Genomic DNA, 26,875 nt, shown 5'->3' on the forward strand with positions numbered 1-26,875 from the left:
TGAGGAAGGACCTTCCTTCTCAGGGATGGGGCACCCTCTGTCATCCTCGCCCAGACCTCTGGAACCTCCACGTATGGCCTCTGGATGGGATGTGGAAGATCTAATTGCCTACCACCTGCCATCGTAGACACGATCAACCAAGCCAGAGCTCTCTCTACCAGCCAACTTTACACCCTAAAGTGGCACTTGTTCGCAAATTGGTGTTCTTTCCGATCTGAAGACCCGCAGTGATGCGCTGTCGGGTCAGTGCTCTCGTTTCTGCAAGAGAGGTTGCAGGGGAGGCTGTCCCCCTCCACCTTGAAGGTTTATGTAGCCGCCATATCGGCTCATCACCACGCAGTGGACGGTAAGTCCCTAGGGAAGCACGATCTGATTATCAGGTTCCTTAGACACGCCCAGAGGCTGAACCCTCCCTGGCCATGCCTGTTCCCCTCATGGGATCTCTCTGTAGTCCTTTCAGGCCTTCAGAGACCCCCCTTCGAGCCCCTAGAATCAGTCGAGCTCAAAGCCCTCTCCTTGAAGACGGCCCTACTGATCGTGCTTGCCATCAAGAGGGTTGGGGACCTGCAGGCGTTCTCTGTCAATGACACTTTCCTGGAGTTCGGTCCGACAGACACCCATGTCATCCTAAGACCACGACCGGGCTATGTGCCCAAGGTTCCTACAACCCCCTTCAGGAACCAGGCAGTGAACCTGCAAGCGCTGCCCCGGGAGGAGGCAGTCCCGGCCTTTTTGTTGCTGTGTCTGGTGCAATCTTTGCATACCTTTGTGTACCGCACGCAGAGCTTTAGATGTTCTTAGCAGCTCTTTGTCTGCTTTGGTGGACAGTGGAAAGGGAATGATGTCTCCAAACAGAGGCTTTTTCACTGGGTCGTTGATGCCATCACATTGGCCTATCACACCCAGGCCGTGCCCGCCCCCTTGTGGGTTTGAGAACACTCAACGAGAAGTGTGACATCCTCATGGGCACTGGCCAATGGCAACTCCCGAGAGATATATGCAAAGTAGCGGGCTGGGCAACACCTAATACCAATTCAAGATTTTACAATCTTAGGATTGAGTCAGTCTCGTCCCATGTTCTCTCAGGTCTGAGCATGTATAACTTGGGAATGTGGAACGTCTGATGCGCTCTTTTTCCCCTGGAGAGTTCACTAGATTCGCACTCCCTGGATGTTCTTCCTCCCTAGCCCTCTGGTCCGCGAATTCAGTGGAGGAATTCCCCGACCAGACCCACTACGGGTACTAAAATTACTCTGTACTGTGCTCTACAGGATGGGCCCTTGTGGATTAATCCCCATGTGTGTATTTTCTGCAGTATGGTCCTCCTACGGGCAGACCCACGTCTTGCTTGGGCAGTCTTTGCTGCCCCCCAGTTGCTGTGTTTGTAGCAACTCCTCCCTCGCAGCAGGTAGGATCTACCACCACGCTATTCCCACATGTGGCCTGAAAACGCATGTGACGTATTTCGCCACTCTTTACCTCCCCCCAGCCTGGGCAGGTGGTGGTCTCCGCAGGGTTTTTCCCCCTGAAAGAATAGGAGCTGGAAAAGAACACCTTCCCCGATGCATGTGATAGCGTTAAGATGACTCCAACCGCTTTAACTCTATGCGAGAAACATAGAGAAAGAAAAGGCATGGCTGGCGTGGCCTGCTCCCATGCATGGCCACGCCAGCCATGCATGGCACGTTGCTTTGTTCCCCCCTTCGGGGTGCCAGGAACCTAAGAAGTTTAGGGCGATTTTATGGGGCGTTGGGGAAGGGTAGGTGCAGTTTGAATGGGGACCCCTAGTGTCGAATGGGGACCCCAAAGTGAGCGACAGACGAGGAACGTCTAGGTCCTTGGGAGGGACATGCAAATTCTGTCTGCCAATTTCTCATTGGCCTTTTCTAAAGTTCAGAGGTAACCAAGGCCTTCAAAAAATCCCCTAGTGTTGCTTCACTCGACACAACGTCTCGTTCCCTCCATCAGAGAACGTAGGTTACAACAGACATTCTCTACACTGGTGTACTGTTAAGGATTACTCTTATGGATCCATTTTTAAGATTACCCATTTAATCACCCACATAATGATTATAACCAACACATGATCGCACCCATGCACAAACACAACTAAAAACCAGGCAGACCCCAAACTACGCAAATGTGAACTAAACCACAAGCCTTATCATTTAGTTGTCTGTGTGTGTCATTGTTGTAACAGTTATCTCTTAATCAGTACTTTTCTGGCTTCCTGTCATTGTAATATGAGCCAATTTTGATGGACAGAAAACGACAGGCAGATGTCCATATACACAGATCAAATTAAAGTTCCAAAAGACACAATCACCACTGTTTGTGTAGGTTTACCTAGCTACCTTACGGATGAATTTGTCCCCAGAAATTGGCTAACTAACAAAACCTTACTTTGTTGACATTGTTGATATCCTCATTTGAAAACACCAGCTTTGTCTGGGGGTTTGGTTTTGGGATGGTAAAATCTTTAGCTTCTATAAAACAACAGATGTCAATAGAAATTCCCCACAAGGATGGAAAAACAAAAAGCAGGTATGCAAAAGGATTTTTGGTTTTATCTGTCTTTGTGTATCAGAATTGTTCTGTGTCACTTTGTCAGCATAATATGTTTCTGCGGGTATGTGGCTGACACAACTCTTCTCTGTATTCTTTTTAATCTGTGTTCTGTGTAGATTGGTTGACAAAAAGAAATAGTGAAAGAGAGAGAAAGAGCAATGTTTTTGATTTCTTAGAGGAAATAGCAGTCAAATTGAGACAAACTCATCTTCAGCATCAACAAGTTTTTCTTCTCTTTCCCAAAGCAATGGAGGAAATGAGGTCAAAGAAACGAAAAGACAAAGAGAGAGAGAGAGGTGCAACCGAAGCGGAGGAGAGCGGAAATGCACTACAGGGTTAAATTCTGGGGGCGATGCAAGAAAATCAGAAAATAAGTTTTGGGATATCTTGAAGATGAAAGTAGAGTGGTGGAGGGGTGGAGAGCGAGTGGGGGATGTGACATATTTAGGTCACAGTGATGTAATGGCCATTCAGCTGAACAAGTGACAGAAACTACAGGGAAGAGGAGGGGAGAAGGATCTAGTAGTGGACACAAAGTAAAGACTAGAGGATTGAGCAGCAAATCCTAAAGGATTCAAGAAAATGTTGGATGGGCAGAAAGAGTCATTTTGACAGAGTGATAGAGAGGGTTTGCATTTATTGTGTACAATTATATCATATATTGATTGCATAAGATGTTCTCTGCTGAAATTTTGAGAGTCAGCATAGGTGTTTTATATAATATTTGTATTTTATAATATTTATATTTTATTTTGCAATATAAGCAGGAACATTCATTGGTTGACTGATTTCAACTCTTCCTGCATGCGTTTTCTCCTGTATTGCAAGCGCAGTAACTGAAATGAAATAATTATGTGAATTCTGATTAAAGCAGATTTTTATCATTTTTTTGTGTATAAAAATGCATTCTCCTATCCCAGCTTAATAAGACTATAGAACAAATAATAATAAAATAATACAACTGCAAGTAAGCCATTAGATTTATTTCCTTGGAAAGTGTAAACACTGTGGTGCTATCACAATCTCTCTGAGCATCCAAAACAGCTTGACATAGCATTGACTGAAGCAGTTATGTGATTTTGAGCTGTGTTTTCCTACCAGTTAAGGAGGGAGGGGGCAGTTTTGTTTGGGAAAATAATCATTATTTTTGCAATGATGTGTAACAGTGCCGCCCACTTTTTCTGCCATCTGAGTTATTTTATCCCATGCATTTTTGCTATTGAGATTTCGTAAAATCCTTCAAAAAAGGGTTCTAAGTCCTGAACCAAACCAACTAGTTCTGCTGTGAATTGCAACGTTAGAAACTTTTATTTGAACCAAAAAATAACACCTTTCAAAAAAGCGAAGGTGCAAGACATAATGTCTTTCATGAGGTAATGTACTACAATCCCAGGAAACATTTTCAACAGATTACATAATAAAATAAAACAATCTGAAAATAAAATACAACTAATGATTAAAGTTGTTGATTATTAGTATATAATCAATATATTTAAAGTATATTGCAAAATATTCAGATTAATATATTCACTTATATACAAATTTATAAGTAGTTTAAGAGTGTAAGGAGACCGACTCGGTTGCATCATTCGCAGTGCATCATGGAAGTGGGCGATCGCTGCTAAACACTTTTGCCACGGTTCGTCTGTTGCGATTAAAGCTTTGAAGCCTTTCTCTTCAGGATTATAGGTAGTATAGTTTTTCACTAGGAATTCAGCTATTAAACAGGTTTTTGAAAAATTTAAATAGCACAGACTGGTCACCTCAGCCAAAGCACATACCATAGATTAACAACCTCAGCACTCACGGTACCTCTTTCTTTAAAGATTTGTTATTGTAAATAATCAGTTCCCCTATGGAAAAATGTATGAGATTTTCATTTCCAGAACCAGACTGTTGTGGTCTGTACTCTTTGGTGTCTGCCAAATGCATAAATGTAAAAAAAATGTAAATTAAATAATTTATGATAAATGATCTCTATGGAATTGTATTTTTAAACATGATGCATCTTTGCTGTCTGTTTTGGCAACAGAGTTGACTAACTTTAATTGATTTTATAATTGGCTACATTTTAAAAACTGAATTCATGTGTTGAAAAACAAATTCTGGACAAATGTGCAGGTTAAGACAGCAGATTTTAGACTGTCAGCTCCGAGCAAGTTATGAGCTATATAACAAGAATCAAAGCCCCCAAGACCTGACTGCTGTTTTTCTTTGTCCTTTAGATGTCTTTCAAGATTATAGTGGCTAAAGCACAAATGAGCATATGAAACAATTACACCTGCACATCCACACATGAAAACTTTGCTATTATAATGGACAGAGAAAAGTTTTGAGTCTTTTCATCTACTTTTGCCTAATGCAGAACTCAAATGTCACAGTTATTGAATCTTCAAAATTTTGGGTATAATTCACGTATATTGTTCAATATGATGTTGTTTATAAAGGCAGTATGACTCATTCCCAATCTTTACATAATGATCTGATACTTGGTAGCAGCCCTGAGGGAGGGGTGACATTGATTTGCTGTAAGATTCATATAGTCTGTTTCTCTACATTTCTCTACATACATTGCCATGTAAATCAGTACAGTATAATTCTCGGAAGTGGATGAAACCAAAATGGAGGCTAACTGGTGAACACTAGGCGGTTTATAATGTGTAAAGAGCTACTCGATTGACTTGTTTTCATTATATTTTATCATTTTTAACATTATATCGGCACTGTTCCCATGACTATTAAATAAGTTCAGATACTGAGCGTTAGCTGAGTACATGGCTAATGGATATACTGTACGTTTTTGGCACAAAACATGCATATTGTCTATATTTGCTTATTATATCCATATGTTGGATAACCAGAACCTAAATACTGCATCTTTTATTACAGCACATACTGCAAATCTTCAGCATTATCTTGCTATTATCAGGTTCAATATCTTGATTTATGAGAGAATTGTATTTAAAAGCAAATAAGGTGCCACCTAAATAATTCCCATTTAGAACTGTTGAATTAAATGTTTTTGTGAGCAACAGAGAAATTCACTTTGTTTAGAATCATGATTATATTGTTTTATAATAAATCAACTGGGATCGACAATCATCTATTACAGAAGGGACATCCGGGAATTTTCAGTCTCCAGTTCAGCTAATGCAAAACAATCCAATCAGCAAAAAAAGAGCATTATGTAATATCAGGAAACAGCAGAGCATTACTAGGACAGAATTCCAGATTAAATGGCATAATTATGGAGATTAATTATATAGAAATGTGTGTCATGTGGTCATTTCAACATTATGGTCTGAGTTGCACAGTCCAGAGAAAGACTGAATAAGTGCATGCCTTTTCATGGCCCTTTTTTGAAGCTGCATTTGCATTACTGTGTTTGTTGTATGCATGTGTTTGTGATTGTGTGATAGTGTGTTCATGTGTTTTGTGTTTGTTTTTGTGCATCTGCGTGCTTTAGTCAGAGCGCTGCAAGCCAAATAAAGAGAATGAGAGCAACTATGAGAGGAAGAGAGAGAGGGAAAGGAGAGAGAAAAATTGGGTCAGCAATCTAAATACCAAGTACGATGTCAGCGGCAAATTATACACTTCAGTGAGGTCTCTCGCTCTCTCTGCCCATTTGCTTTTATAGTTTCCCTTCTGCATCTGCATCTTTTTCAATGTCTCTTTTTCCACATGTCTGAATACAACACACTTCCTATTCTAATGTTCATTTTTAATCTCAGTTTAATTTTTTTAAATAATAAAATGCTTAGCAAATATTTATTCTTATTTTTATTTAATATTTTTGTGATTAAATGATAAAAAACGAATAAAATATAATTCGTAAAATTTATATTTTCATAATGTACATAGTAATAAGGTCCCCTATATAATTAACATTATTGACTGGAAGAGATTTGTTTTTTATATAAGCAAAGTGAACAGTATAACAGATATATAACCCAATTAATGTATACACAGTAGAATCAAATTGAAATCGGAACTGAATCGAGAGCTTGTGAATCAGAATCGAATTGGGAAACCTGTATCAATACCCAGCCCAATACTTATAATCTACTTTTAAAGGGTTGGTTTACCCAAAAATTCTCTCATCATTTCATCTCTCACAGATGTGTATGACTTTCTTTCTTCTGCAGAACACAAACAAATATTTATAGAAGAATATCTGTAGGTCCATACAACACAAGTGAATGGTGATCAGATCTTTGTAGTTCCAAACATCACATAAAGAAAACATAAAAGTAATCCATAAGACTCCAGTGTACAGAGCTGAGATATTGTTCTAAAAAACTTCCTTTGTGTTCTGCAGAAGAAAAAAAGTCATACACATCTGGGATGGCATGAGGTTGAGTAAATGATGACAACATTTTCATTTTTGAGTGAACCATCCCTTTACCATCATTTGGATGTAAATGTGATTCCCCCTGCATGTTAATTATATTACAAAATATTTTTTATTTTATTTGTGGCCATTATCTAAGGAATATGAACAGTGGCACTTTTAAATTTGGTATTTCAGCATAAGAATCTGTATCTTATTCACTAATCACCTGCACTACAGTTGATAAAAACATCATCTTGAGTATTTAAATTAAGTCATTGCCATTCCTTTCCACACAAGCACTTTCATTCACAAAAACTATGCTATTTGCTCAGCGCAATTAACATTGCACTATTACTACCAGAGGCTAAAAAAAAAATATTTTATTAAAAAGAGATCTTTGTGTTTCTACTGATCATGGCAGGAGAGGAGCATTATAACCTGGCATATATCCAGATGTGCGATGTAGTTAAGAGCATGCTTTTACTGCGGATGCAATTCATTCTTAGTGAATTCCTTCCTCAGTGTGGAGAAATCACTTTATCTTCTGTATAGAGCCCCAGAACCTTTCATGCAGCTGAAACATTGTCAGTGTTAAAGCACTAGGCGAGCCTGCTGTTGCAATTTTGCTGCTTATGCGTGCGGCATGAAACAGGACTTATTCTCATTTAAACTATTTTCTTAAGAAATCTGGGCCAGTTAATTACAAACCTTAAATGTGTGAAATTATTTTTGAGAAAACTAGATACTTAGTGGCCAAAAAGTGGCCACTAGAGACAAAAAGACTGTGGTTGGCTGAAAAATGAGTGAATGGGGAGTGTGAATAGGAGAGAGAAATGTTGAAAGGTGTAGGAGACATCTGATGAGTGTGGAAGTTTTGTAGCTAAAGCATATCTTTTGTCACAGCTATAGGAGAACACATTGGATAATATAATCCAACTACATGAAAGATGGATGGACGACACTCTCCTCTTTTTCTCTCACTGTGCCCATCTTCCTTCCTTTCTCACTTCTCGTGGTAGTGTTTAACAGTGAATATCAAATCTGATGGATAGTGAGAACATAAAAATCCTTTTAGCTTGCTTAAAATTGAATTATCTTAAATATCTCTCTCTCCCAGTGTTCTACCTGTCTTTCTCTGACCCCAACCCCTCCCCCACCTTCTTCCTGTCTCTCTCCTCTCTCCCTCTGTTCATTAAAGTTATGCTGAAAATGTGTTATACTTGTATGACCTGTCTATTCACATGAGGGCAGAGGACTTGTGAGGAGTTCAAGGCTGAAAGCAATGAAACAGCAACTCTGAACTCTATCAAGCGTAATTATGTTTTAGTTTTTCAATGTCACAGGCTTTTCATGGCAAAGCAAATCTCAGTGCACATTTATAATGTCTCTACTGTCACAATGTTAGCTTCTCTGTGACTCGATGATATAGTTTGATGTACTCAAACATTTTAAAGTGGATTGTACAAACATATTGATTTGCATGTTTACCACCTCTGTATATACAATAATATTTTGTTTGTTGTGGCTTGTTCTACGGCCACACAATCGAAAGGGTAAAGAATCAATAGAGCTCTCCGATTGTTCATTGCTGAGTTTCAAGCTGGGTTACAATCAATCACTAATAAAATATTGGTGTGTTTCACAGTTGCTGGACATATAATTTCAACCAACCACTACAGTCCAATGAAGCAACCAGTAAAGCGATGTTCATTGAACATTGGGGGTCTGGTGGGTGTTAAAAGAACTCAAATTAACAGCCAATCAAAGGTCACAATGTCAAAGGGAGCATTTATGACATTAGTCTTTGTGAAAAGGGATGGCCAATGGTTCAGTCAGTTTCATGTCCATTATTCACGCTAGCGCCATCTTTGATTTTTAATGGGAATGGCAACAAGGCTGTGAGGGATAGACTTACCATCTCTTCAATGGCATGAATGGTATAAAAATGTATCAAGCTCCTAGATCACATCTGATTTTACACAACTCGTGTTGTCTGGGGTTCTTTGTATACTGAATGTTTTTGGAGAGATGTTTTATCCACAGAACGATTCAAAAACACTTTAAACTGCAGTACAGTCCATTGAAGAGACTGTACGTCTGTCCCTCACGGCCATGTTGTCATTCCCATTAAAAATCAAAGATGGCCCTAGCAAGAATAAGGTCTGTTTCATTTAGCACATTTAAAATGTAGAAGCCCTTTGTTATTAAATCCATCCTTTTAGAATGACAACAATCCAACAATGATTTCCAACAATGTTTTCACTCTTTGTATTCCAAGTAATTACATCCGACTTATAAATATGATCTAATTAGTTTGTTTGGAGAATGATTCATTGCTGCGTCTATTTTCCAGTTAGATATAAGCTGAAAAAGGAACATTTATAAAACAAGAGCTTGACAGAACAATACAACATACATTTTCAATTTGCACTCACTAATTGTGTGTTTGGAACAAATTGTTTTTCCAATCCCTTTTGCAACAGTTTACGGTTAATTTGCCACTCACTGCATCCAATTGGATAATTATACACCCCTTCTGTGCTTCTCATCTGATAAGCATCCAGTTCTGGTGTAATTGACACAATTCCAAACTAGAAATCTGACACTTTCCAAACAGCTTGAGTACATCTTGTGCCATAATTGTAATCTTTTTCATTTCTCTCTTTCCAACAGCATGCCAGATTGGGTTCTATAAAGCAGTTGCAGGCTCAGTTTCATGCACAGAGTGCCCAGCTAACAGCAGAACCAGCTCAGACGGCTCAAAACTTTGCGAATGTCGGAGTGGATTCTACCGAGCACAAACTGATGTCAACACCACTGCCTGCACAAGTACGAGACCAAACAGCTAAATGCAAGGATACGTGGCTGATTATTTATTAGAAGACAATGCATAATAGTTTTCATAAATATTAACCAAATTCTACCAAAGTTTAAATTCTTTCATCACTTTTGTCAGTAGAGGTTTACTCTTGCGTAGAAAGACTTTTGACTTTCAATAATAAATTCTGGGCCTCATTTCAATTTATTCTGTCCAAGAACCACCCACTTAGATAGAAAGAGACAGACTTTACTCCCATAAATTGTGTAAAGTCAGCCAATCAGATTTTTGTTCTTGCCCTTCTTTGTGTTATATGTATCAAACGGCCTGTGAACAGAATGTAGGAGCTCTTTGAAAGTGCCATCTGAGACTGAGGGTAATCATTAGAAGATTGCGGAGATGGTGAGTACTAATGATGTCTGTGAATAATCTCATGTTGTCTTTCCCAGGCCCTCCGTCAGCACCGGTGTCTCTAGCCTGGGAGTATGAGAGTTCAGAGGGTGGGGTGTCGCTACGTTGGAGACCTCCCAAGGACATGGGGGGTCGGAGTGAAGTGTGGTATGGGGTGGTGTGTCGAATCTGCCCTTCTGCAACTAACACACCACCCAGCATGTGCTCCTGGTGTGGAGAGACAGTCACTTTTTCCCCTGCTCAAAACGGCTTAAAACAGACAAAGGTCACCCTCAAAAACCTGCTCACTAGGGTCACCTACCTCATACAGGTACTAAGCCATGCCTGAGACTACAATTACTAGAAGTAACTGTTTTATACTGGGATTACAATACACAAAAGCATAATTCCATTTTTTAAATGTTTACCGCATTGTCTTCCACCGTCAGAGACCAACATGGTCTCATGATTAATCACATTAATAGTACAAGAAGGTGAAAGCATAAGAAATGGTACAAGACTTTTACTCCCATACAATGTTGACCATTTTTCCTGTTTAACCACTTACCCAAACCGTAACCATCATTTTAATAGAAAAATAACTTTTGTGTACCAAGAAAGTAAGACATTAGGCTTAAAATGAGACGAGGGAAGCATATTTCAGGTTATTGACATACATCAGTCATATGCATTGCAAAATTAAAAATGGAATAAGAACCAAATTTGTTCACAGATGTTTTCTTCAAACAATGTAAGTGTTGGATAGGAGGCTAGCTAAAATTTGGTGCCAGTATTGAATCAGTTTGAAATCTTTTTCTTGATTGGTTGGTCTCTTTGTGCTTAAAAGTCATACCTTTTTGCATGAGCCAAGTTGTACGAAATCTTACAATTTTGCCATTTTGTACAAATTATTATGAGTTGTCATGAGACTGTTGCACAGACTAAAAAGTTGGGTCAGACAAGATCAGACAAGAGCATAATATAGGGAAGACTGTGGCTAGTTGTCACAAGGGCTTGCCAGGTTTTGAGTCAAGTCCAATTGCAAAATTATTATTTATTTATTTAAAATAAATTGTACCTAGTTTAAAACTGTCTTAAATTAGAAACATTTATATGAATTCTGAACCTCCAAACTAAAATTCCAATTTCATTATGATTTTTTCATAATGAATTTGAATTATAATAACATCTCATAGGTAGATGTACTAACCCTCATATGCACCTTATGTAATTATTACTGCACCTCCTGTGCATGGAATATGAGAACGAGTGCTGCTACAATTGAGTTGTGTATGATTTTACAGATTCAAGCAATAAATGAAGTCTCAGTACTGAGTCCGTTTCCACCTCAGTTTTCCAGCATCAACTTCACCACCAGCCAATCAGGTAAGAGTACAGGAAATGTTTGCTGCGAACATTTGTTACCATGGGTATGTGTGCACCAAACTGTTAGCTCAATGTATCTGTATCTTTCTGTGTCTGTCCCCTGTCTCTATCTCTAAACTTTCTCAACCCCTCTCTGTCTGTCTGTCTCTTTCTCTCTCGTTCTCTCTTTCCTCAACTCTTTCAGTCCCTCTCTCTTTTCTCCTCATCATTTTTCATCCTCTCCTATCTGGACCCCAGTGGATTTGGGTCACGATATCCTGTCAACTCATATAATGTTCAAGAAAGCAGAGGGAGACCAAAAGAGATGACAAAATGGAGAGAGTATAATCAATGTGGCAGTGCACAGAAACTTTGGAGACAAAGGGCACAATTCCTCCCACACTGTCTCTCTTCTTCCTTCTACTAGTTATTGCTACCTCTATGAGTTAGTTCATATGACTGACCATTAAAGTGATAGTTTACCCAAAAATGAAAATACTGTTATTATTCACCCTCATGTTGAGAATGTTAGCCTCAGTCATCATTCACTTTCACTTTATGGAGAAAAAAAAGATGCTTTGAAAGTGTATATGGTGACTGAGGCAAACATTGTGCCTAACCTCTCCTTTTATGTTTCCACTGAAGAATGAAAGTCATACGGATTTGGAACAACATGACGGGGAGAAAATAATGACTGAAATTTCATTTTCATAAATTAAAATTTTCTAATTATTTACTCACCCTCATGATATCCCAGGTGACTTTCTTTCTTCACTAGAACACATTTGAAGAAAAATGGAAAAATATCTTAGCTCAGTAGGTCCTTAAAATGCAAGTGAATGGAGATTTCTCATTTGATGTTCAACAAATCACAGACAGTCAGCATAAACGTCATCGATATGACTCCAGCAGTTAAATTAATGTCTTCGATTGCTTTTGGTGAGAAAAGATAAATATTTAACCACTTTTTTTTTACTCTAAATCATGCTTCCGGTCAGCAGCAGTATGTGTGTTTGACGTAATCGCATTGGCATTTGAAACACACGAGAACTGACTCACATGCGTCACAGCCAGAAGAGCAGTGCTGTTTACAAGTGAGGAGGAACGCTCTACAGTAGCTTTGTTGGTTTTGGTTTAGACCTGTATTTATCTGTTTCTTTATTCACAATGGTGTGTTTGTGTGCTTATCCTGGATGTCTCAACCAAGTGGAGAATGTGAGATTACATCTGAATCCATGTCACATGAGAGACCGCTTGGACTCCACCCTATCATGAAGTGTTGGATTATAGTTAAAAAGTACGTAAATATTTATCTTTTTCACACCAAAAGTAACAGTGTCACTTTAGTAGATGTAATTTAACAGTTGGTGTCATATGGATGAAGTTGATGCTGACTCTCTGTGATTTTTGGAGCTTCAAAAGAGAAATCGCCATTCACTTGCATTTTAAGGTCCTACTGAGCTAAGAGTTTTTTCTATTTATCTTCAAATGTGTTCTTGTAAAGAAAGTAAGTAACACACACCTTGGATATTGTGAGGAAGAGTAAATAATCAGAGAATTTTCATTTTTGGGAGAACTATCCTTTTAAAGCTTTGAGCAGTATTTAGCAGCACATCCGTGCACTTCCACATGACTGATTAACAGACAGAGATATTATGGTGAGATGAAGGGGGTCAGGGGGCTGGGGAGAGGGCGGCAGTGGAGAATGGTTAACTCGTGACCTCATTAGCACAGATGAGGCTTCAGCAATGTCTAACTAACTGTCAAACATGCACCAAAGCATGATGTAAAGGACTTAGTTCATTTAGCCCTATATTTGCATGTGAATCAACATGTGCACAAATATTTACAAAAATCAAAACATTCATAATGAGGAAAGCACAGAAGATCTTAAAGCAGGAGAAAAGTATGTCGCTTCAGATGAGATGAGCCCCCCTGTGGTCACTGTTATAATTACACTTTTGTGTCTTAGTGCCTTCTGAGGTCCCAATGCTTCACCAGTTGAGCAAAGTTCAAGACTCCATCACCCTGTCCTGGCCTCAGCCTGACCGGCCGAATGGTGACATCTTGGAGTACCAGCTCCGATACTACGATAAGGTCATTATTGTAACTGATCCGAAATCTTAAATCAACATAAAATGTTGTGCATTAACTTTGCCCCAGCCCTTTCTTCCTTTTTTTAAATTCTGTCATTACTTGCATACATGTTATTCCAAACCCCTATGACTTTCTTCTATGGAATTTTTAAGAATAATTTTGTTGCTGCTGTCTGAGGCTGTCATTCCTTAACATTGTGCCTAGTATCAGTTTTTGTGTTCCATGGAACAAAGTCATATGGGTTTGTTATAACATGAGGGTAGGTAAATGATGACATAATAGTCGTTTTTGGGTGAAATTCCCTTTAAAGGATAGTTCACCCAAAAATGATATTTCTCTCATCATTTACTCACCCTTATGCTATTCCAGATGTTTATGACTTTCTTTCATCTGCTGAACTAAAATGAAGATTTTTAGAAGAATTTCTCAGCTCTTTTTGTCCAAACAACATGAGTGAATAGGTGCCAAAATTTCGACGCTCCAAAAATCACATAAGGCAGCATAAAAGTAATCCGTACGAGCCAGTGTTTAAATCGGTGTCTTCAAAAGCGATATGATAGGTGTGGTTGAGAAACAGATCAATATTTAAATCCTTTTTTTATTATAAATTTTCCTCCCTGCTCAGTCAATCTCCACTTTAACTTGATTCACATTCTTTGTGCATATTGCCCCTTCCTGGGCAGAGAGAAGAATATCTAGAACTAAATATAAAAAAAGACTTAAATATTTATCAGTTTCTCACCCACACCTATCATATCACTTCTGAAGATATCTATTAAAACACTGGACTCATACGTATAACTTTAATGCTGCTTTTATGTGCTTTTTGGAGCGTAAAAATGTTGGCACCCATTTACTTGCAATGTATGGACCAAAAGAGCTGAGATATTCTTCTAAAAAACTTAATTTGTGTTCTACATAAGAATGAAAGTCATACACATCTGGGATGGCATGAGGGTGAGTAAATGATGAAAGAATTTTCATTTTTGGGTTAACTATCCCTTTAACAAAATAACATCGACAAATAACAGAAATGGTGCTTACTCTCTTTGACAGGGTTCTGATGAGGACAGTGCAATGAGTGTGTTCAGTGAAACAAACACAGTGACAGTTGGAAGTCTGATTCCAGGCTCCATCTACGCTTTCCAGATCCGTGCTCGAAATGAGAGAGGCTACGGACCCTACAGCCACACTATTTACTTCAGCACTCTTGCACTAGGTAAATACATCACTTACAGTAATATATCCTATACATCCACACGTAATTCATTACTTTAGCTAACACTACGTCTATACAAACATATTCAAACTATTATATTACATTATATTATATATAATATGGCAGTACAATCTTGATCTATATGGTCTCTTCGTTTACTGGAAATATGCAATATATTGCACTTTCTTCAAAATGCTTGATTTTATTGGACTAGTCTTGTTCTCGGTGAAAAGGTTAGCACCTTGCATACAGTACATACAAATTACTGCCTGTGCGTAATTATGTGCTGTGGGCTTCGCTTAGCAAGGTTCAAGAAATCTTTTATTTATAAACTTATATATACTGTAAGAGATATTATAATATTATCTTTTTATTAGAAGGTATTTTTCTATAACTCTGCTCTAACTAATCACATGTTACTTTCTAGAGGAGCACTCCAAACAAATTCAAAATCGGCTGCCTCTAATGATTGGATCAGTGATGGGTGGAGCAGCATTTCTATTGGTAGTGATAGCAATCATCATCGTGTTTGTGTCACGAGGGTATGCGCAACTAAATTAGATACCTCACTCAGCTAAATCGTTTTTAATATATAGAATTTAAAATAAAGACTGTGATGCTGATTTTTCTATCTGTTATGTCCTTTTCGACTAGTAAAAGGCGAGAGAGCCCTTATAGTGATAGACTGCAGAGATACATCAGCAACAGAGGTGAGAGTTTGTCATTATATGTGAACTGCAATGCAATGGTGTTTTCCAATTCACTAGATATGTTGTTTAATGGACCTAACTCTACAGCATGATTCTGTATATAAAACAGCCCTCAGCTAAAAGAAGTCACAAATGTTTTCACTTTTCACTTGATATTTTCATCTTCCACAGTGGTGTGTAATTATTGCCTTTATGTAATAACTGTGTTTCTGTAAAACAATATGCCATAACACCACAGATATGTGGGGTTTGTGAGACCTTAAGTATTTTCACAACAGGCCATAAATCTCTGTGTCAGTAGTTTCTATGTTTGTTGTGCTGTCTGTGGTATACATATTTCTGGTATTACTTGACCTGAAAGTTTTCAGAGCACTCTGACAGCATGTCTGTGAAAGAACCAGTCATTAGAAAGTCTCTCTGCAGAAATTTTAAAGGGATAGGTCACCCAAAAATAAAACATCTACTATAATTTACCAACCCTGATCTCGTTTTGTGTTCCATGAAAGAATGAAAGCCATACGGGTTTGGAATATTTTTAAGGGGAGTAAATGATTTACGTGAACTATTCCTTTAATGTGGATGCTGTTTTTCATCCAGGTGGGGTGAAATATTACGTGGACCCCTCCACTTACGAGGACCCCAGTGAGGCGGTCAAAGAATTTGCACGTGAAATCGACCCTGCTCACTTAAAAATTGAAGAGGTCATTGGTGCTGGTTAGTACAGTTCTATTGCTTTTCCAGAGGCAAGATAACATAAATCAAAGAGGAAGCATTATGGATTTATTCTTTGGCTGTTTTAACTCAGGTGAAAATGTTTTAATATAATTCTTATCACGCCATCAATCGTCTTTCTAGCTCAGTTTGGGGAGGTGTCCCGTGGCTGGTACAGGCCACTAGGTCGTAGAGAAGTGCTGATTGCAGTTAAGACTTTGCGTTGGGGAGTGACAGACCGTGAGAAGAACGTGTTCCTCAGTGAGGCAGGAGTCCTTGGCCAGTTCGATCACCCGAATGTTCTGAAATTAGAGGGAGTGATCACTCGCACCCCTCCTGAACGCATTATCACAGAGTTCATGGAGAATGGCCCACTTGATGCCTTTCTCAGGGTAAGACTGCATTGGTACACAATTTCTGACTCTTACATTCTTTATTGCTCTCTCCCTCTGTCATTGAATTTTAAGATGCACTCAATAATCTTTTATGTTGTGTTGGACTTACATGGACACTTAGAGGCGTGCATGCAGCATCATATAAAAGCAATTGCATTCAGTTACCAATGCCATTGTAGAAATACGCTATTTGCAGTCAGCCTTGTATGTAACTTATTGCATGAGTAAAACAGGTGGGTTATCAATATCAAGCAAGTGCTAATTGGCTGATAAAATGAGGTAACCTGCATTTTAAAATAATTAAACTCTTATGACCGGAGACTTCAATTATAAACATATATTTTTCAAAAGTACTATTCATTGCTTTATGCATAAAACTTTATAATAATAAAAAGAATTACTGAGTGCTCCTTAAATAAGTATTTATCTCAAGTGATAAGCTGAAACCAATATATTTGCATTTTTTAAAGGAAAACGAGGATCAGTTCAGTGTGTTGCAGCTGGTTGGTATGGTGAGAGGTGTTGGAGCTGGTATGTGCTATCTTTCAAAGCGGAATTTTGTCCATCGTGATCTCGCTGCCCGGAATGTACTGGTGAATTCAAACCTGGTGTGTAAAGTGTCCGACTTTGGCCTGTCGCGATTAATGAGGGGTCTGGACCACAACATGCCCACCTACACCGCTTCATTGGTAGGCTGTAGTAATGTAAATGTAGAAAGCCTTCAGAGCTAAATGTTTAAAAGAAGTTGTGGGACATCGAATGTCAGAAAAAAGCTCTCCTTTCCTCAAATGTTAAACAAATCGTTCACCCCAAAATTTTAATTCTCGCATCGTTTACTCACCCTCATGCATCCCAGATGTTTATGACTGACTTTCTAATGCAGAATAGAAATGAAAATAAGAAGAATATCTAAGCTCTTGTTCCATACAATACAAGTGAATGGTGACCAAACCTTTGAAGCTCAAAAAGCACATAAAAGCAGCATAAAAGTAATCCACAAGACTCCAGTGGTTTAATCCATGTATCCACAAGCGATCTAATTGATTTTGACTAAGAACAGACAAAAATATAACTCCTTTTTAATGTAAATCTAGCCATTGCTGTCTCTAGGCATTATCATGATTGCCATCATTTATACTTCCATTTATATTTAGTCATTTATCAGATGTTTTTTTCCAAAGCGATTTGGATACTTCCTATTGCTTGATGCATGCACATGCGCATAGTGCTAGATGGTATTATTAAGTGTAATCAAGCTTACAATCATGATCTCCAGGGAGACTGCTGATGTCAAGTTTTATAGTGAAAAAGAGTTATATTTTGGTCTGTTCTAACCCAAAACCGTTTGAATCTCTTCTGAACAGGACATGGACATCAACATTTTGGTCACCATTCACTTGCATTGCATGGACCTTCAGAGCTGAAATATTCTTCTAAAAATCTTTATTTGTGTTCTGCAGAAGAAGTCATCTGGGATGGCATGAGGGTCAGTAAATGAGTAGAGAGTTTTTCATTTTTGGGTGAAATAATTTTTTTAATATCAACTGTCATCCACCCTCTTTTTTCCCATGAGGCAATCTTTTATCATGCAACCTTTAAAGGTGAAGTGTGCTATTTCTGTGCCACCAGTGTCACCAAACAGAATTGCAAAAATAATAACCCAAACACTCCCCCGTCTGCCATTGGTCAAACAAACAATTAGTTCAAGCCCAAACACATCATTCTTTGAGCAAATTTGAGCCTATGTTGAGTTGGTTATTATGCTTAAACAAACAGAGCAATGTTTTAATAGCACCACAGAGACATAATATAAATATGTATGGAAATTAACCTACGAATGGTTTATTTATAGTTGTCTCTGCATATTGCATTGGGATAACAGAAGCTGTTTCAAATAAAAAATATTACAAATATTTAATTTAATTTGTAAAATGAATTCCTCTCAACCCCACTGTTCCTTAAGATGGATGAAGTAGCCTGCCATGGTGTGTCTTTTTAGGCCTAGACATCTTTGCATTTTACTTTGAGATTTTGTGTCTTCTTAAAAAGCAATAGAATCATGTTTATTTAATGTTTTTCATTGCATTTAAGCAAATTAGTCTCTCTGTCTGTCTGTCTCTTTTTAGGGCAGTAAAATCCCTGTACGATGGACAGCACCTGAAGCTTTCCAGCATCGTAAATTCAGTTCAGCCAGTGATGTCTGGAGCTTTGGGATACTCATGTGGGAGGTCATGTCATATGGAGAACGTCCATACTGGGATATGAGCAATCAAGAGGTGAGGTTTCAAACATTTCACAGTCACGCCTGTTTTTCATCCGAAGGTGTCATAAAGCAGTATTATTAACCAATGGACCCTTTTCACATATCCGGGTTTGCAGAGCGTAAGTTAGGTAAACTTGTATGGTGATGAATGAGAGACCCAGATGTGGGTAGAGTAGCCAACAACTGTACTCAAGTAAAAGTACAATTACCATTACAAAAACATAATTACTCAAGTAGAAGTAAAAGTACTAACATAAATAATTACTTGAGTAAGAGTAAGAAAGTATCCAATTAAAAGAGTACTCAAGTAGTGAGTAAATCGTTACATTCACAAATTACATAATAGATCATTTAACTCCCCTATATTCCATTACATAATACACATTGAATATGTATTACAGAATTATGATTATTATTCATGGAAATTCATCATCATTCACCATCAACATGTTGTTCCAAACCCGTATGACTTTCTTCCATGCAACACAATAAGGAGATATTAGACAGAATGTTTGAGTCACTATTTACTTTCAGTGAATGTTTTATATATATATATATATATATATATTGAAAGTGAATGGTGAGTGAGACTGTCAGTACCTAATATTCTGTCTAACATATTTTGTGTTCCACATAATACAAAGCATCACACTGGTTTGGAACAAAATGAGGGTAGAGAAATGATGACAGAATATAAAATTCTGACTGAGCTATCACTTTAAAGAGATATTTTACCCAAAAATGAAAATTATCTCATCATTTACTCACCCTTATGCCATCCCAGATGTGTATGACTTCCTTTCTTCTGCTGAACACAAATTCAGATTTTTGCCACGATCGCCTCATGCCCGCACATCTCACACGTGTGCCCCTCGCTGTTAGAAGCCTCATTGCAGCTGTTCTAATTCGATTTTAAAAACTTACTCCAGGGTAATATAATACAAAGTTCAATTATATAAATTTACACCAAATACTTTTTAAATTGGTAATATAAAAAAGTATGCTATATTTTTGTTGTTAAATAAGGCGAAAATGTCATGGTTACTGTCGTATCCTCCGTTCCCCTTCTGTCACTCACTCGACGTTGTGTTGAATGAAGTGACACAAGGGGTCTTCCTTGGATGCCGAATCGTACCTCTGAACATGAGAAAAGGCCAATGTCAAGTTGGCAGACAGAATTTGCACCCGCCCCGGACATACGGATATAAAGGGAAGCGGGGCAGTGAATGCCAGTCAGGATTTTGCAGTGAGGAGCCGAAAATGAAGCACAGCCATTTACAGTGCTAGGTTTAGTACAGCATGCAGAGAGAGAGACACCAGCTGGAAATGCGCCGTGCGGATCCAACAACAATGCTTCTCACTGCTAGAGGTGAGTGGAACAGGAGTGAAACTCAGCTGCTTCCTGCACAACCATTCGGCTCTGAAGAAAAATTCTGACTGGCATTCGCTGCCCCACTTCCCTTTATACCCGTATGTCCGGGGCGGGTGCAAATTCTGTCTGCCAACTTGACAGTGGCCTTTTCTCAGGTTCAGAGGTACGATTCGGCGTCCAAGGAAGACCCCTTGTGTCACTTCATTCGACACAACGTCGAGTGAGTGACAGCAGGGGAACACGCCTTATGTATAACACCTCTGTGAAAAGTGTCTATAGGCCTTATTCACGCTAACGCCATCTTTGATTTTTAATGGGAATGACAACAAGGCTGTGAGGGATAGACTTACCATCTCATAAATTGCACAAATCATGTAAAGCTATAAAGCTCCTTGATCACATCTGATTTTCAGGCAGCATTTTCCAGTTTTACATTTACATTTATTTTGCATTTGGCAGACACTTTTATCCAAAAAAAAAGCAACTTACAGTGCACTTATTACAGGGACAATCCCCCCAGAGCAACCTGGAGTTAAGTGTCTTGCTCAAGGACACAATGGTGGTGTCCGTGGGGTTAGAACCGTAGGGTTAGAAACTGAAGGTCACAGGTTAGAACCTGTGACCTTCTGATTAACAACCCTGTGCTTTAGCCACTACGCCACCACCACTCCACAGTTTTCAGACGCAGCCTGTGTCTTCAGGTTACAGTTTAAACTGGGCTCGCTAGGCATATGCGCAGCAGCCGCCAGCCAGAGTGTGTGATGAGACGAGACTGCAAAAGCACTGTTTAACCACGGAGCACATGCTGATCTCAGAAGACAACATGTTGAAAATTCACTATTAAACTATTTATCAACACAATCTTTTACAATAAAGGCTTTTATGACTGAACATAAATTACTGCACTGAAATACTCACTCATTGACTTAAAGAAGACGTCTTGATGCAAGTTAACCACACATTAAGAGGCACGTAATACTTCCCTCATCTAAACTAGATTTAATGACGGTAGCATATAGTGTAAAATAAAGTTCAATAACCTACTCTCGATAAACATCTGATTATTTATAGCTGTCATCCCAGGAAAAAGTCAATGTAGTAATCCAGAATTCACTTTATTTTCTGTATAGTCACACCGTACAGATGCGATAAACTCAAAGCATGTCTACCGATGAAGTCACACACACAAATATATGTGAATCGAGTGATTCTCTTTGGTTACTTTATTTGTTATATGTTATTTCTGTTAAGGGAATTAAATTAGCGCAATCCTCTCAGTAGCAGGTTAGCAGCTAGTTTGTTTACTATGGTGGCTGTGGAGCTTCTCTCCTTTCACAATGCAGGTTTTTGTCCAATCACAGGCTGCAGCACCTTCCATAGTCCTTACATGCCCCAAAAGTATCTACTCCGGAGTAGGAGCTAAAAATGTCCCCTAAAACGGCTTCGAGGAACTATAGTCCCTTAGGTACAAAAGCGACAAAAAGCACTTGTTCCAGGGAAAAGTACCTAAAATGGCCTTTAGTACCTGCAGTGGGAAAGGCCCTTATTGACACAGCCTCCTTGTCATTACCAAAGGTGGCGCTAGAGTAAATAAGGTATTTTGGCTGTAATGCATTTTACTTAGCAGTTCACTAGAGGGAGCTACTGGGCCTTTACATGTGCAGTCACGTAAACCAATCATAGTATAGATAAGACATCTTCAACCTTTTGCAAGCCAAGGACCTCTTGGTGGATAAAGAGACGAAGCATGGACCCCTCTGTTGCATATTGCATAAAGCTGAGTAGTGCTTTTTAAGCCTGGGCAATAATAACATGGGTATAGTACCATATTAATGTATTAATTTATACTTTATTGTGATGCTTACATTGCATCATTATTGCATTATTAAACATTTAGTTAATATTGTTTTTTGTTTTTAAGCATATTCAAATTTTTTCACAAAAATGTATCTGAGATCAGACAATAATTGGTTGACCCCCTGCAGTACCACCTAGTAGGATCCCCTGTTGAAGAGACCCCTGGTATAGATAGTATACTATGTGTGAGCACTTTACTGCATGGGATTTAAAGTTTGCATTAAGTGGCTTTGACTCTTTCATGTAGAGAGGTTCACTGGCAGCTATAGTATCAGGAATTGTTATTGGGTGTATACTCACATGCTGACTAAATACGCTATCATATTTTTACTCAACATATTATCCCTGTATAATGATGATTTGTTTTTTACTTGGATCTTGCTGTTATTCGGTTCCTCTATTCTCTGAATTACTCATCCACCACTCTTTCTTTGTGTTTCTCTGTGCCTAATTACTCCTCCTGTCTCTCTGTCTGTCTCTATAGGTGATGAAGGCAGTGATTGATCAGTACCGCTTGCCTGCTCCAAACGGTTGTCCTCCTGCTATTCACGGCCTTATGCTGCAGTGCTGGCAGGGAGACAGGCAGGACCGACCAGGCTTTGATTCTCTCTTGTCGTCCATTGACCGCCTCATACGGCATCCTGCCTCCCTGAAGGCCGAGCACGTTCGGTGAGTTCATTAAATGGACGTTTCCCACATTTTATAAAGAGGCAACAAACATAAAATTACATCTTTTGTTATATTCTTCTTTCATAGTCCCAGTCAGCCACTTCTTAGCCCCACCCCTACTGACCTCTCAACAGTGGTAACAGTCGGCGATTGGCTGACGACTCTAAAGATGGACCGGTATAAGGATGTATTTGAGAGAGCACAGTACCACAGTTTGGAAAGAGTGAGCATGCTCACAATGGAGTAAGTGTTTACTGAGCTACGATTTCAAACTAACAGAATTTCTACTAAAACCTGTGATGTCATTTGCTGTACTCCATCTAAAACTAGTTTAAATAGCATTTTGTTATTTCCTTTATAATTATTATACAAGCAGCTGTTATTAATTACATATTAAGTGATTAAATTGAATATTTTTGCTTTTAACATTAATTAACATTTAAAATAAGCATATAAGAAATGGTTACCAATTACAGGACCTAAGATATATACAGTACTTTTCCTTACACATTTATGTGTAATTGATGCATAGCGTGTCCATAGATTTTTATTTATTTATTTATTTATGCAGTTGGCAGACGCTTTTATCCAAAGCGACTTACAGTGCAATTATTACAGGGACAATCCCCCCGGAGCAACCTGGAGTTAAGTGCCTTGCTCAAGGACACAATGGTGGTGGCAGTGGGGTTAGAACCTGTGACCTTCTGATTAACAGCCCTGTGCTTTTAGCCACTATGCCACCACCACCTGCCATAGATGTTTTTATTAACATCAAGATTATTGTTTAATATACTGTATGCTGTATGTAAAAAAGTGTATATCTTAGGTCTTGTAACTGGTCACTATTTCCTTTACATTTTAAAATGTATATATTATATCAAATATATATATATATTATATTGTTTGTTTTTCCTTTACATAATTTTTAATCCCCTTTTGCCTTCACCATTTCATTTTAAAATAAATATATTTTATTTAAAAATATTTATATATTTTTAAATATATTTTATATAGTTATATATTTTTTATATTTATATATTTATTTATTTATTTATTATATAAATATATTTTTATATATTTTAAATATTTAAATAAAAATAAATGCTTTTTTTTTTGACCCAACAACGAAGCAACATTTGGTAAGGACAACCATGTCATGTAGTCTTTCAAATAATATCATGTTTTTTTAGCTGTATATGTCATAATTATAAAAAATTATTATCAAAGTGCTTTGTAGAATTGTTTTAGAGGGAGTAAACAACAAAAAAATCGACTATCATCAGTTCTACTCAATCCTCCGAAATTACTCCAAAAATCAATGTAACCAAGGGAACTTAAATTAACTGAGTGATTAAACTAGCTTTACTTAATCCACTTGCATTAGGACCACACTAATATTTTTTTGTTTGGTTAACTGGATTTCTAGTTCCTAGCATGCTTTGCATGGGACTACACAAGGAGAGTAAAAGTGCTACTTCATGTGTCTCTGTACAAAAGGGGGGACTTCTTAGTGTTTAATGTTTTGTTGTGTTTATTTAGATTAATTTCTGTTATTTTGTAGTTTTGGGGGTTACCGTCATGGTGAAGATTGGAGCTTGAGCTTACGATGAAGACCATTATATTTTGAGTATGCCACATATTGCTATTATTCATCGAGTTGTGCTGACCATAGTATGGTGACCAAATTGCACTCAGTAGTGCTTCCCACCAGCATGTGTGTAGCATGTTTTCATTTCCTGTCACTAATTAGCAGATCACAAAAATAATTTCTCTCAAGATATTTTGTTAACAGCTTACATTAAGGTTCCATGTGTTAACTTTAGATAAAGCATAAGAAATCATGAACAAACAATGAACAATATTAATTACAGCATTTATTCATTTTGGTTCATGTTAATTCATATTAATACAAATGTTCATTGTGTTAGTTCATAGTGCATTAACTAATGTTATCTGTGCAACATTTGTTTTTATGTTGAATGTTGAAATTAATATTAACAAAGATGAATAAATGCTGTAAAAGTATTGGTCACTGCTAGTTCATGTTAACTAACGTTAAGAAAGGGAACCTCATTGAAAAGTGTTAATGTTATTTTGGCATGTTAAATTTTGTTGGGTTCACTTGATTCAGTTAGGTTACCTCTACTCAAAGTTGAAATTGTATTGTAAAACATCTGAAGCCACTTTCCATGATTGAATCATGTTCAGCCAAAGAGGTTTTTTTTTTATAGCATGTCACACAGAAATGTTAACATAAAATATGTGCTTTGTGTGGTAACATCTAAATTAAGTGGTTTGATTTAAGATATACTACATATATATATGAAGTTGAATCCACCTGACTGCATTAGGTTACACTACCAACTCCAACAACAACAACAAAAACATTTTAAGGGTTAGGTCAAGTAGAAATAGCTCCTTAAGGTAACAATAGTAGGTTACCACTTTGTACAGTGCAGGACATGTCAAATTCCCATAAGCATTTTATGTTAACCTCATACAAATTTGAACTTGTAATCTTGATGCTGATAAATACCGTTATGCTACCCACATATTTCTGTATTGTATGTAAATAAAATGTGCCCCTACATGTTCTTTGCCTGTTTCCTTTTCTCTTAGGGACGTGCAAGTTCTAGGAGTGAATTTGCTTGGTCACCAGCGAAAGATCGTAAATGCAGCTCAGCAGCTCAGGACACACCTCACTCAGGGACATGTGGAGGTCTAAGGCTTCCCAATTTGTGTTGACAGCAGTGCATGCTGAAGGATGTAGTCCCCAGTGTGTGGCAGCCAACAGAGTTGCAGGAACACTAGAATAAAAAGAGACAGAACAAAGAAGAGACAAGAAGCTGAGAAAAAAGAAGTGTTTTATTATTACTTATTTGCCCATCTGTCCCGCCCTTCCTTGCTGAACTGTTGTCTTCCATATCAGTCTTTCGCTTTCTTCCTTATTCAGTGTTGCACTACCTCACACTTTCTCACTACTTCATTACTTGATGGAATTCAGTATGAACTTGCGCCTTAAAAACACAAAAAAGAAAGATCTTTTCACAATCAATTGCAAGGACAATCTAAGACATTAAATGGACAGTAACTGACTTTTGGCTTTGTGGCACTTTTGGTCAATGACACTAGATGTTTTTTGTTTTTTTTATTAACTACTATACAGCCAGACAATACTCTCGTTGGTTGCAACCTGAAAAACCCATAAAACCACCTAAAGACTCTCAGTTTCTGGACTGATGTATAATATCATACAATAGTTGTTATTATAGTATGATACAAAAACATTAACAAGTTTGTTTTTGCAGTCTCACACAACAGCCACAGTGGTTCACTGCTTACCTAAGACTACAGGGGCCGTTCAGAACAAATGTGTTCTGATGGGGGAAAACCTAGATACATCAGTGCAACACAACACAAGTGTTTTGAGGTCAAAGATGTCTGCCTAGTGCATGTGTAGAGAGGAAAATAATTGAAACCGTGCAAACGGCTTATAAAAAAAAAACACGTTCGGTGTGAACAGCCTCTAAGACCTATGACATTCCATGACCTCACATCACATTCAAGGCATAAAGTCACAATCTGTGCTGTTGTGAGCCCATTCCTGAGAAAATGTCCCTTCACCAATCTGAAATTTGTCCACTAGTGGGCAATTCCCTCTTCCCATGATACATCCTGTTCATGATTATCTCACCCCATTAATGACGTAGCATAGAGTCACACTTTAATACATGAACATTGTAAAGTAGTGTTGCAGTAAATTGCTGGCTGAAGTTAAAGAGATGCACTTGTGTATATTTTAGGTGTGTGTGTGTGTGTGTGTGTGTGTGTGTGTGTGTGTGTGTGTGTGTGTGTGTGTGTGTGTGTGTGTGTGTGTGTGTGTGTGTGTGTGTCTGTAACAGACTTGCAATGAACTGATGAAAGAATCTTTGTGGTGCTGCTAAAGTAAATAATAAATGGTGTGCTTGGGTGTGAGAAAGAATTCCTGTGTAAAGAAATGTGTATGGGGGGGTGGGTATTTGGATCTGTTTCATTGTACAGTTGTTCACCACTATTCCACTGTTGTGCAAATTTGTAAAATGTACAAGATTTTGTTTAAAGATGACTA

General features: G+C 38.0%; 1 protein-coding gene across 2 annotated transcripts in view; it reads left to right on the forward strand.

Annotated features, from left to right (window-relative positions):
• LOC127658093 (ephrin type-B receptor 5-like) overlaps positions 1–26,639 on the forward strand; it is a 66,547-nt gene extending 39,908 nt beyond the window's left edge. Inside the window, exons 6-19 of one of the 2 annotated variants that reach the window (XM_052147191.1) lie at positions 9,575–9,730; positions 10,169–10,440; positions 11,414–11,495; positions 13,447–13,571; positions 14,628–14,790; positions 15,218–15,332; positions 15,445–15,500; positions 16,098–16,214; positions 16,356–16,603; positions 17,077–17,295; positions 18,733–18,882; positions 22,583–22,767; positions 22,855–23,010; positions 25,387–26,639. In XM_052147191.1, the coding sequence (XP_052003151.1) occupies positions 9,575–9,730; positions 10,169–10,440; positions 11,414–11,495; positions 13,447–13,571; positions 14,628–14,790; positions 15,218–15,332; positions 15,445–15,500; positions 16,098–16,214; positions 16,356–16,603; positions 17,077–17,295; positions 18,733–18,882; positions 22,583–22,767; positions 22,855–23,010; positions 25,387–25,492 (2,150 nt within the window). In that variant the 3' untranslated portion in view covers positions 25,493–26,639. Of the gene's footprint in view, positions 1–9,574; positions 9,731–10,168; positions 10,441–11,413; positions 11,496–13,446; positions 13,572–14,627; positions 14,791–15,217; positions 15,333–15,444; positions 15,501–16,097; positions 16,215–16,355; positions 16,604–17,076; positions 17,296–18,732; positions 18,883–22,582; positions 22,768–22,854; positions 23,011–24,328; positions 24,394–25,386 lie in introns of those variants that run through there. The other variant, XM_052147192.1, reaches the window with a different exon arrangement.
• Positions 26,640–26,875: the final 236 nt, after the last annotated feature.

The sequence above is a fragment of the Xyrauchen texanus genome, chromosome 17 (genome assembly GCF_025860055.1).
Source record: "Xyrauchen texanus isolate HMW12.3.18 chromosome 17, RBS_HiC_50CHRs, whole genome shotgun sequence".
Lineage (NCBI taxonomy): Eukaryota > Metazoa > Chordata > Actinopteri > Cypriniformes > Catostomidae > Xyrauchen > Xyrauchen texanus.